The sequence below is a fragment of the Pan troglodytes genome, chromosome 14, assembly GCF_028858775.2.
Source record: "Pan troglodytes isolate AG18354 chromosome 14, NHGRI_mPanTro3-v2.0_pri, whole genome shotgun sequence".
Classification (NCBI taxonomy): Eukaryota; Metazoa; Chordata; class Mammalia; order Primates; family Hominidae; genus Pan; species Pan troglodytes.
The window spans coordinates 31,315,273-31,328,037 of record NC_072412.2 but is presented as its reverse complement, the minus strand read 5'-3'; the positions used below and the strand labels follow the sequence as shown (position 1 = coordinate 31,328,037).

At 40.7% G+C, this 12,765-nt stretch overlaps 1 protein-coding gene across 6 annotated transcripts in view; it reads right to left on the bottom strand.

Annotated features, from left to right (window-relative positions):
* FRY (FRY microtubule binding protein) overlaps positions 1–12,765 on the bottom strand; it is a 449,258-nt gene that overhangs the window by 121,428 nt on the left and 315,065 nt on the right. For all 6 annotated transcript variants that reach the window (XM_054664864.2, XM_063792435.1, XM_003314107.6 and 3 more), the window contains exons 18-19: positions 4,114–4,372; positions 1,827–2,009 (exon numbers count right to left, since the gene is read on the bottom strand). In XM_054664864.2, the coding sequence (XP_054520839.2) occupies positions 1,827–2,009; positions 4,114–4,372 (442 nt within the window). The remainder of the gene's footprint in view (positions 1–1,826; positions 2,010–4,113; positions 4,373–12,765) is intronic.

Below are 12,765 nucleotides of genomic sequence, written 5' to 3'. Positions count from 1 at the left end.
GGAAGATAATTAGAGCTCCAATTTCACATTGTACTGAAAAGACATATACCTGAATTTCAGACTCATACATGTACATGAGAATCTACCAGCGCCATACATTATTCACTACAGTGTTCATGTTATTAATTTCGAGGAGTAGAAATTCTGCAAGAATATGCTTTGTTAGACTGCTAACTAAAATGCTACTTATTTTAAGTCATTGATCTGTTAAAATAACTGATAAATTGTTTACTGTGACTGAATTTTAGTCCCAAAGAAACTAGACTGACCACACACTCTTTGTAGTATCTACATAGTATGTAACTATTTGATACAAGATGCAAATTGGAAAGGGCACGAGAGAGTATCTTAGTGAAAATTCTATGTGAATAATACATAAATGAATGGATTCATTTATATATCATAAATTTATAAATTAATTCATCCATTCATTTATATATTATGAACAAAATATATGTAATGAATGTATAAATGAATATTCATTTATTTATATATTATATATTCATTCACCATCCCTTATGGAGAAATTTGAAAATATAAAATTATTTACTCAAAAGCCTTATAGAAAAGCCTTGGGATGTCTCTATTTCTGTGTGAATGACAATGGTTTAAAAAAAATTATGGCTGGTCAAAGAAAGCAACATATGAGGAACATCTTTGATGCAGTCTAGTGGATTAGCACTTAAGAAGTGGGGCGTTAGAGGCATGTGTATATATCTGTTGTTGAATTTTGGCTCTGTTACATTCTAGCTGTTGATGTTGCAGGAGGCAGTTAACCTCTCTAAGCCTCAGTCTCAGTATCTGTACAGTGGGATAATAACCAAACCAATCCTTAGGTTATTATGAGGGTCAAATTAGATATTATTTATAAAGCACTTAGCACACTACCTGACACATACATGGTAATTATTATTGGTATCATGGTAATGATAATTATTATTATCATTACTTTCATAATTACAAACTTGATGAAGGTTTGCTAAAATATAATATGTCTTAGAGATTCATTTACCAGATGCCAGAGATGTGGCCCTGAAATACATCAGAAAGCTATCTGAAGAAATGTGAACAGAAAAGACTGTGAAGTTGAAAATATTTTATAAAGACAGTGACTATGTCAAGTGTTACAAAACCAAAGTAGTTATTTTTAAAAGAAGAAAACAGAAAGTGGTAATTTTCTAAAGAAATATATGACATGAAAAGCTGGTCCCTCTTTCATCAAATTATGCATTTGGTTTGGCCACCCATGCCAGCTTGCAAGATAGCAATAAGTGTTTTCTCTGAACAAGGTGTATGGCATTTAGCCAAATGTGGGGTGTTAGCAGGCATTGATCATGCTTAATAACTGGCTTCCTTCTCCCATTTCAAGAGGATGTGTTTTTTGTGATGCCATTTTCTACCATCATCAAGATTAAACATCTTTCAATTTGCCAAACTCTTTGGTACCTTGATCATTTCAAATGAGATATATGATTTTTTCAAGTTTATTCTCTAATATAAAGTAATAATATCTTCTTAATTAGATGTGTGCTGAACACTGTGAAGGAAATGATTCATAGCCTAAATTAATCTTAAAATTCTTCACTTCTTGGCAAAGTAATGTCCCTGGAGAACTGGGATTGGTCTTTTCTATTGCTTTTAGAAAATATGACTTACATCTAGTAGATCAAGAATGCTATTACAATCGTTTAAAACCTAACAATGAATGAAACACTACATGTAACATAAAAGTACCTGAAATAGTAATGCATCATTTGTAGTTTTTAATCTAAATTTCAGAAGAGTTGAAAGTAAGAAATGGAAAAATTCAGAAGACTAATCCATACCTCAGGCTGCCCCAGGGCAATAAACAACGCTCGAATTTCCTTGAGTATTAAAACAGACAGTTTGCGTGTGGCCACCTGGAAACTGCAGAGTAAAACCAGAGCAAAACCTTCTACAGCGTGGAGTACACTGCAGTGGGGACCTCGTTCCGACTGAATTCTGTGACTGGAGCCATTTGCGATGAGCTGTTATGCAATAAGAACAACATTCTGTATTCAGCAAAATAACAAAGGAAGAAGAATACACTTATGTTTTACATATTTTTTGCACATTTGACCTTGTAAATATTAAAATTAATGACCATGGTTTAGAACCAGACATGTCTATGAATTTATTATTATTCATGAAATATCCTAGATCCCCTTCTGTCTTTCAGATCAATTGTTGCTGTGGAATACCATCAACCATCTGTTACTTCTGATGAAAAATAACTCTTCAAAGGCTATTAATGTTGACAAAAACACAACTCCTTTCATCTATACCGCTTGGTATTACACTGTATATACAATCAAAGTGGCCAAAGTTGTTATTTAAATTCTCCATAGACTTTTGGATACTATTAAATCGAATTTTCAAACATTTACTTTCTATCTCTCCTTGCTTACTTGTTTGTTAGATTCTAATCTAGGTTTTGCACAGCTCTGTGATGGATTCTGAAAGTTCCCAATCCCCAACCAAGTGAATCTAAAGTAAAAGCAAGCCAGTCAACAGGGAAGTTTCCACTTTCATTTTTGTTTTCCCCTTACAAGCATATATAACCCTTGCTCTTCTACCTATCGTGTTGGCATGTCTACAACACAGGGAAGGGAGAAGGAGCTGAATGTCATCTCTGGGGTTAGCCTCTAAGGAATCCCAGCTGTTCCCCAGATGCTACTATACTGCCATGAGCCTCCACAGTCTTTAGACTCTCAGTTACACTCTTCTCCAGCCAGACCCCTTTCTCCATCTGCTCATTGCCAATGCCAAGCTCCCACCGCCCTGGTTCTCCTCTGACAACACTCCTCCTCAATGCGCTCTGCAAAATGTTATCACTACCTTAACCATTTAGGACTGAGACATGAAAGGATAAAGAAACCACAAGACTGCACTGTCTTCTCCGTGGATATTGAACAAAGCAGCCCATATGTTGCTGGCTAAAAATAACTAGTGGACAGCTGACTTTTATATACCTATATCCACATCCATATCCATATCAATATGTACATCCATATCTACATCCACACCTACACCTAAACCCACATCCACATCAATATTCACATCCATATCCACATCTACATCCACATCAATATCCACATCTACATCCACAACCCTATCCACATCCCTATCACATCCACATTTACATCCAAATCCATATCTACATCCACATCCACACCCACATCCACGTCCACATCAATATCCACACCCACATCTATATCCACATCTACATCCACATCCATATCCACATCCATATCACATCCATTTATATCCACATCCATATCCTATCTACATCCACACCCACACCTACATCCATATCCATATCCATATCTACATCCTTATCTATATCCACATCCATATCACATCCACATGTATATCCACATCCACATCCTATCTACATCCACATCCACACCCACATCCACATCCACATCTACATCTGCATCTACATCCACACCTACATCCACATCCACACCCACATCCAGCTCTAAGTCCCTGGCCTGTAGTCATTTGTTCTTACAAATAGATTTGCAATCATACTTCTCTGAAAAAACCAATTTCTATTCCCTAAATAGCCTTGTGAATGTTCACAAGTCTAACCTGATGTGGAATATCATGCTCTGAGTTTCTTGGTCACAATTTATGCCAGTGGAAGAACTAAGGCCCACCACCAGGGAGGAAGTTCTTAGGTGGCTGGAAGTAAGAATTCTAAAGGTTCTAGACTGCCACTCATTCACATATATGAATAAAAGAATATAAATTCAGCCGGGCATGGTGGCTCACACCTGTAATCCCACTACTCTGGGAGGCTGAGACGGGAGGATCACTTGAGGTTGGGAGTTCGAGACCAGCCTGGCCAAGACAGCAAAACCCCAATCTCTGCTAAAACTACAAAAATTAGCCAGGTGTGATGGTGTGCACCTGTAATCCCAGCTACTCGGGAGGCTGAGGCATGAAAATCACTTGAACCAGGAGGTGGAGGATGCAGTGAGTCAAGATCGCGCCACTGCACTCCAGCCTGGGCAACAGAGTAAGACTGTCTCAAAAAAAAAAAAAAAAAAAAAGAATATAAATTCATGGGTAAGGTGTGAAAATCACCTCTGAATTTCTGATTTTGTTGGCTTGTTCATAGACTTTTCCTTGTGTCTGGATGACTAGTTTCCACTGGGTGAGCAGCTGCAGCAGCAACTTCAGGGACGAATCAAGGAGTGTGTGATGCATATCATTTACTTCCCGGAGCAGGAAGTTGGTAAAGCCAAATAGTACATCTTCCCTCCAATCTGAGAAGTCAACAAGTAAACCCTGAAGAGAATTTTGTGCAATATGTCGCAATTCATCATCCATATGAATAGAGAGCCTGTGAAACGAATAAAGGAAAATAAAATCATTTACTTTATTAACTGGTCTTCTAGAGCTAACAAGGATTAATAGATATTAATATATATCTCTTCTACTTGGGTCTGAAAATGGGTCTCCCTTATTTTTTGCTTAGTAAATGACTTGCACAAATACCTTTAAAAAACTTCTAATTTGGCCAGGCATGGTGGCTCACGCCTGTAATCCCAGCACTTTGGGAGGCTGAGGCAGGTGGATTGCCCGAGTTCAGGAGTTCGAGGACAGCTTGGCTAACATGGTGAAACCCCGTCTCTACTAAAAATACAAAAATTAGCCAGGTGTGGTGGCACATGCCTGTAGTCCCAGGTACTTGGGAGGCTGAGGTAGGAGAATGGCATGAACCTGGGAGGCTGAGGTTGCAGTGAGCCAAGATCGTGTCACTGCACTCTAGCCTGGGCAACAGAGTTAAACTCCATCTCAAAAAAACAAAACAAAACAAAACAAAACAAACTTCTAATTTTAGAATTACTGAAGTGCTGCAAAGATAATACAGAGTTTTCCGATATAGCGTTCTTCTGGCCTCCCCTAATGTTAACATCTGATATAACTACGGTACATTGATCGAAACTAAGAACTTAATATTGAGATGAAGCTATTAACTACTTTACTCAGATTTCACCGGTTTTCCAATGATGTCCTTTTTCTGTTTCAGAATGCAATCCAAGATACCACACTACATTTAGCTGTACTGTATATGAACACTTTTTAATACATCACTGGCTACAGAATAATAAATTAGTATCGAATCCTATTCTTAAGGATGAGGAACCTGAGTACTGGAGAAGCTAAAGGACTCATCCAGAAGCTCAGTATAAATGAGCAATGAGAGTCAGGCCTGTGGTCCTAAATCGGTTTTGCTCCTTGGGACATTTGGCAATGTCTGGACACATTTCTGGCTGTACACCTTGGGGTGTGGTACAGGCATTTCTCTAGTGGGTAGAAGCTAGGGATGCTGCTAAACACCCCAGAATCCTAAAACACCCTACAGGACAGGTCCCTGTGACAAGAATTTTCTGACCCAAAATGTCAATAGTGCCAAGGTTGAGACATTTTGAGTAAGTTAACAGAATTCTAGTGTATCTGTGGTTTAATCTAGAACAACACAATAATATTAAATCTTGACATTGGTAGGATGGATTATTGCTAACATACTGCTTTACATATTCATTCATTTATTTAATAAGCAAAGGCTTTTAAGAGAGACCCTCCTAAGATTCAGTCATCACATGCCCTATGTACAGCACTTAGGATATGGAGTTCGGTGTGGCTGTGTCTATTGGGTGAGGTGCCTGCAAGAGCGAGGTGTGAGACAGTGCTGGAGAGGAAGCAGAGGCAGCTCAACTGAAGGGTCTTTGGGCCACTCAGGGAGACAACACAGCAGGGAAGGGATTCAGAGTGTGTACTCTGGAGTCAGAATGCCTGGATCAGGGTCTTGCCTCTGTCACTTATTAGCCACGTGACTTCAGGCTAGTCACTTAATCTCTAAGCCTCAGATTGGTAAAATGGGGATACTAACTGTAACTGCATTCCATAAACCTGTCGTTAGGGTCACTGAATGATCCATGTGCAATGTTTAGCACTTCATAGAGCACAGAGTAAGCACTCAGTAACGTTAGCTATTATTAGAAGAAAATGAATTGTATCCTGAAAGTTATAGGGAAAGAAACATGATTAGATTCGCTCTTGAGAAAAGAGAGGCAGGAATAGGGAGAATGTCTCGGAGAAGAAACAAGGCACAGACCATCTAAGAGGTCACTGCAATGATTTAAGCAACAAGTGCTGAGGGCCTGACCCAAAGCATAGAAGTGTGGTGGGGCAAGGGCAGACAGAAGCCAAAGATATTTAGAACTCAGTAGCCTGGAGGTGTTCAGTGGCGGAACATGGCAGAGTCAATGGGGGCTCCCATACCCAGGACAGATATTATCACCAACAAATACAAGACAACATTGTCGCCCAGAGTGGTTAAGGAATTTGCTCAAAGTTAACAAAGAGCCAGGAATTCAATTTAGGACTTCTAATCTTTAATCCAAAATACTTCCCACAAAACAAGCCTGGCACAAGTCACCCCAGTTATCACTCTCAGATAGTATTTCAAAAGTTTGATAAGATAAGCAAACTCTTGTCTTATTTTATAAAGCATAAAGTACGCCAATTGGTCCAGTTTGACAATATAAATCAGGTAAAAAGCTCTTTAGTTCACAGATTTACACTGAGCCAGGGAATCTATTTTCTGTCTCAAAAGCATGTAAAGTTCTACACAGACACTGAGAAGGAAGATCTAAGCTAATTTTTCAGGGACGTCTTACACAATTAAATCTACAGTTCTTCAGTAGTTGCTGAAAGAAGAATGAGAGCTTTAACCTGGGCTTCCAATCTAGAATTGTCTAAAACAGAAGTTTTCAAACTTTCTTTATATTTCATTCAGCAGCATATCTATCTTTTTTTCCAACAAAAGTTTATATAGAGCTCTGTGGTGGTGAATTTTATGTGTCAACTTGGCTGGGCCTCAGTGCCCAGATATTTGACTGACATTATTCTGGATGTTTGTGGATGAGATTAACATTTAAATCAGTGGACTTTAAGGAAAGCAGTTTTCCCTCCCTCATGTGGGTGGGCCTCATTTGACCAGCTGCAGGACTGACTAGAACAAAAGATTGGACTCCCCTGAGCAAGAGAGAATTCAACAGACTTTAGACTTCATCTGCAACACTGGTTCTTCCTGGTTCTACAGCAGACTGTGTTTGGATTCAAACTGGAAACTTGGCTCTTCTGAATCTCTAGCCTGCCGGCCTTCAAACAAGAATGGCAGCACTGGCTCTCCTGCATCTCCAGCTTGCTGGCCCCCCATGAAGATTTTGGACCTGCCAGTCTCCATAACTACATGAGCCAATTCCTTACAATAAATCTCTTTCTCTCTATATACATCTTATTGTTTCTGTTTCTCTCTGGAGAACTCTAATACAAACTGCAATATATAGATACATAAAGCCTGAGCCACTCTGGTTAAAGCTGGGGTAAAAGGCCTGAAGCCCACCCATCTGGGGAGAAAACACTCCTTCACTCGCCAAGCAGCTGAGTCATCTCTGCAGTCCATGGTTTGAAAACACTAGTTTATGAAAAGCACTTGAAGTCATTTCCCCATCTTATGTTTATTATTCTAATTTACTATATTTATACCTGTCTATGGACCTGAAGGTCTTAGAAAATAAGCTTCCACAGATAACAAGCCACCGTTTTTAGGACAGGTAATAGTTTAGTAACCAGGAATTGCAGACACTACATAAATGTTAACTGATAGTAATGACAGTGTTCATAATTTTGTGTCTCCCACAAAATTCATATGTTTAAGTCCTAACTCCCAGTACCTCAGAATGTGACCTTATTTGGAAATGAGGTCACTGCAGATGTAATTAGCTAAATTAAGGAGAGGTTGTGGGCCCCTAATCCAATATGACTGGTGTCCTTATAAGAAGGGCACTTTTGTAGACAGACAAACACACGTGGATAATGCCATATGAAGATAAAGGCAGACATCAGGGTGATGCTTCTACAAGCCAAGGGATGCCAAAGAGTGCCAGCAAACTACCAGAAGCCAGGTGAGAGGCTTGGAGCAGATTCTCTCTCATAGACTTGAGTAGGACACAACCCTGCTGACACCTTGATCTTGGACCTCTAGCCTCCAGAAGTGTGAGAGAATAAATTTTTGGTGTTTAGGCCACCCATTTTGTGACACTTTGTTACAGCAGCCCTAGCAAACCAATATAATCATGAAACCATGCAAGCACCAAGGACGAAAGCCATGTCATGGTCTATTTTCATGAAGCCTTTAAGTAAGGGCCAATACTTTCAGCTTTCCAAATGAGATTGATTCTACTCGTCATCTAACTTTGCTCTCATGCACAATTTGCAATCTAGAATCTGTTTTAACTTCAAACCCACAATGCAGGATCATTTTCAGGACTCTTGGAGCCCCAGGGCAGTGTAGTCCTTGCTATTCTTGGTGGCCATGTCTCTTAAAATGACAGTGTTTACATGCTCTACCACTGAAAGGCTCAAAAATATTCCTGGAGGAAGAAGACCAGGGAGGGGAAAGGGCTTCTGGGATAGAAGGCTCAGCTGGTTATAAAAGTGGAATGTTTGTAGAAGAAAAAGGCCCAGCTGCCACAGAACTGAAACTGAATGGAAATCACCTATCAAGACGAGTCTGTGGGTAGCAGGTGAGGGGTAAGGGGAAGAAGCTGTGAAAAGGACAAAGCTCCCTCCCTGTGTCTGTCCCTCGAAGCATATAAGCAGAGGGCTGCCTGTCAGATACAGTTGCCATCTCTTCCACTCAGTTCTTCCTCATTTTTACTTTTGTTAGATTTTGACCAGATAATCAAGATCTTGTGAAACACATGGGATTTTACATTATAAAGCGGGAAAAAAAATAGCTATCTAAAAGGGAAAGGAAGCCTTGGAGTTAAATGAGAAAGATGTCCAGCCATTCTGACTACTCAGGAAAGTAGCGTGGAGCTGGCCTACGGATTTACAAATCCTATTAGATCTCCTTCTCTAGCAAGGATGAGGGTGAGGGACAGCAGTTCCCCCAACTGGGCCATCTTCATAGAGAAACTAGACCAGGAAAGAAAGAACAGGTCTCAGCTGCAAATTAAACAGATGCAGTTATAATTTTAAACACTGTCCTTTGAGAGAGTTTGGTGGCAACAATTAAGAGAGAACAGAAAGACTTTAAGAGAAAGCAACTTGAGAAGATGTCTGGCTAGCTTGGGGAACTAAGGCTAAATTTCTGAAAAGCTGATTTGGCTCTCAGAAGCCTAAAATAAAAGAAACCAGTGTTGACAATACCAATTACAGCTGCCCCTCCCAGGCAGCTGGGATCAGGAGCACTAAGCAGGCCTGGCATGATTCTCACTGCTCACGTCAGAAAGCGAATGCATAGCTGTATTCTGCACAGGCCACGTGTGCCACTGCCAATGGTCCTGGGCCCTGTCTGCGGTGATGGAGAACAAGTGAGTGGTGTGATCACAAGGGCACGTGCTGCTCAGACAAGGGTGCTACTGAACAAGTCAGGACATGTCATAAAATGAGGAAATAGAACTTGGACAAAGCTGCCTTCTTGGTTGGTCAGATCAGAAATATGACTTTTAATGGAAAACACTTGTGTAAGGTAAGCTTCAGATTCTGATGGAATCAGCTTAGTAGCTTTTAATAATGTTCTTGTACAGAGATGCATGAAAGAAAAGGGGTGATTTCAAATTCACAAACCATATCCAGAAGAAAAGATAAATTAGGAGAAACATCTTCCTTTGAACTAGGCAAGATAAGCAAAAGCTTATTAGGAAGAAGTGCCCCACGATGTCAACAAGGGCCGTGGAGGAAGAAACACTGAAAGTGAAGCCCAGCAGACAAGGATTTCCAAAAGAAGGAGCTTGAGAGAGGTGGACTGTTCACCACCAGGGTAGTTCACCAGAAGGGGTGGAAATTTCTTCTTGGAGGCTATTAAAGAATGAACCCCCATCTATTTACAGTGGTTCGAACTATATCTCAATTAAAATACAGAACTATGACTAAGTGAATTATTGAGGCAATATATACAATTGAGACAAGTTCTCTTTCAGCTACTCCAAACAACTAACCACTTTCCACAACACAGGCATATGTGGAAAAGGGAAAGCAGAATAAATGTTTAATAATTTTTAGATACCCTAGAAGACTGTGGAATCTGTGTATGCGTTATCTTAGAAGTTTCTACAAATAATAAGGAAACACCACATAAAACGTGTTTATTATTTTGCATAAAACCAATGACATTTGGAAAATTCTATAAATTTGGGCAATCAGATTTACCCTTCTGAAATTCAATGTCCTTATCTAAAAATAAGAATGAACATGTGCCCAGCTTACCTAACATAATGTATATGAAATGCATTGTATAGCACGGTGTATGTTCTTTGAATGTGAAGATATCTAAAAATAATAAACTAACATTTGCTGAGAGCTTTGAAAGAGGAAGGTGAATACTCAACAGCAAGCCCTTGGTGCATGCAAAGCACTGCAGGAAATGACAAGGAAAGGAGCCTGTGGACTCCTAGTGAAAACTCCCTCTTGTGGTCAAATGACAGAGCAGGAAATATCTAGGAGAGGAGAACTAGAGAAAAAGATGGCGGCTGCCAAGGGGAGACAGCTGCCCTTTCTATCTGGAGAATCCTCAGGGATCCAGACAGCTGAGCAGGCCAGGCTCTGCAGAGAATGGGAAGGAAGCACCCCCATGGGTCTCACCACAATGTCAGGAGGGCCTGTGAAGCTTCCATGGATTCACATGGAAAGGTTCTCACACTTGGCCATATTATGAGCTGGCTGAGCAATACATGTAAAGTCAGAAATCTAGTAGCTTGAAGAAGGCAGTTTTCCAGCTTCGTTGTATACACTGTTGTCATGTGCAACATACTAATATGTGTCTGAGGTGTAAGTGTCTGTGGTATTCAGCCATTACTCAAAGTGCAGGAAGGGCCTGGGAGCAGTTGTGTGGGACACACAGTTGAAACCCCTTACAGGGAACTGAGCTGGGAGGGATGGACAACCTGCATGAACACTGCCCTTATTTTATCAATTATGAAAAAAAACAAGGTTTTAAGTAAAAAATGTACCACGGATGAGACTGTGAAGTGTCAGAAATAACAGGTCTCACCCCTCTCTGACTAGACCATATATTATCTCAGGTCAATTGAATCCGAAGGCAACTGGACTGTGGGGGTATAAAGTGACTGAAGACTTCTTGTGTGGCACTTGAAACCCACATTTATTGCTATTGAATTACTTCACTTTTGTCCTCTGACCCTCTCAAGGAGATCTGAAGAGGGTCATTTTCTCACAGGTTAATAGGACTCTATGTGCAGGTCGCTTACTCTAGTTATCCTTCCCCCTGAGGAGAACAGCCTCTGGCTTCTTTTGAAGCTTATTAAAAAGGTCCCTTCATGGGTTTCCCATATAAGTCCAGTCATTTCCTTGATTTCTCCCTAAGACTTAGACTCTCAGGAATATTTATTTGTTCTGTTCCCTCAGAAAAAAAAGAAAAAAGAAAAAACAAAAAACAGCATCCATTGCTTTGGGCTTGGTAAGAATGTAACTTATAATAAACAGGACGTACTATAAATAGCACTAGCATTCCAACCACATCTGACAGAATTCCCTCCTAACACGCCTGGCACCATGGTCTGGGGGTTTGGGCGTCACTGGATTGGGCTGTCAAGGTGATTCCAGAGGTAGGAGCCTCCCACTCAGACTTATAGCGAAACAGCATTAGAGACTTTACCAGAAGGAGAACACTGCATGCCATTCAAAAAACTTGGTACTTCAAAGGCCTCAGTGTATATAATCACCAATTAGACTTCTATTGAATAAAGTGAACTTTCCTTCTACTTCAATTTAACTGAAAACTTTTTCCCTGCAGATGCCTCCTCTCTCTAACCACATGTCTTGTCATCTAGCCCTCGCAACAGTCCTGAGGTAGGCAGTCTCATTCCAATTTCACCAAAATTTTACCAAGGGAAAAGGATAGGCTTGAGGGTTAAATAATTTGTCCGGATCATGCAGGTAGTAAAATGGCAAAGGAATGTAGGAAATGAAGTTCAGGCTTTTAGAGGATTGTTTTCTTCTCATTCTCGTGTCCTGCTTCCTCCATGTCTGTTAGATGGTGGCCGTCTTTGTCCAGATAGTCATGAGGCCTTGGAGAGGGGCTTTTCGCTCAGCCACCTGTGCTCTGGGGAAATACACGTCTCCTGGTCATGCCACCCCCTCCAATGCTGTCCACAGCAAACTGACAGGCTCTCCTTTATGTTTTCAGTAGCTCTAGCCCTTGTCTCACAGCTTTTCTTTATTCTCAGTCTCTGCCCTCATCCCGGGTGACTCAATATTAGCATGGATGACCCTTACAGTCTTAGTCTCTCTTTCCCTCAGCTTCCCCCAGCTCCTAAATCATCGTGTTCATTATTCTTTGGAAACCCACTCTTTGTTCCTCCACAGGTCTTCCCCTTGCCCTGAACTGGAAAGCCCTTTTTGATCCAGGCTTATTTTTTCCCATTTCTCTCTGCTTTCCTGCTTCCAGGGAATGTACTCTTCACTCATATTGTGGTTGCTAGGTCTCAAAAGTTACACCCTAAGTGTGGACTGGAAGGAAGAAGGATCCACGGCTGGAAGGCTGCTGATGACAGCAGAAAGAGGCTACAGGGGTGGGTGACATTGGCAGCCAGAAGGTGGAAGGCTGTGGTTAGAGAGCACAACGGCTTGAAATCATGGTTTTGAAGGTAACAGACCTTCAGGAAACCTTCACATTCAGCACTGTTCTTGTGCTAGTGG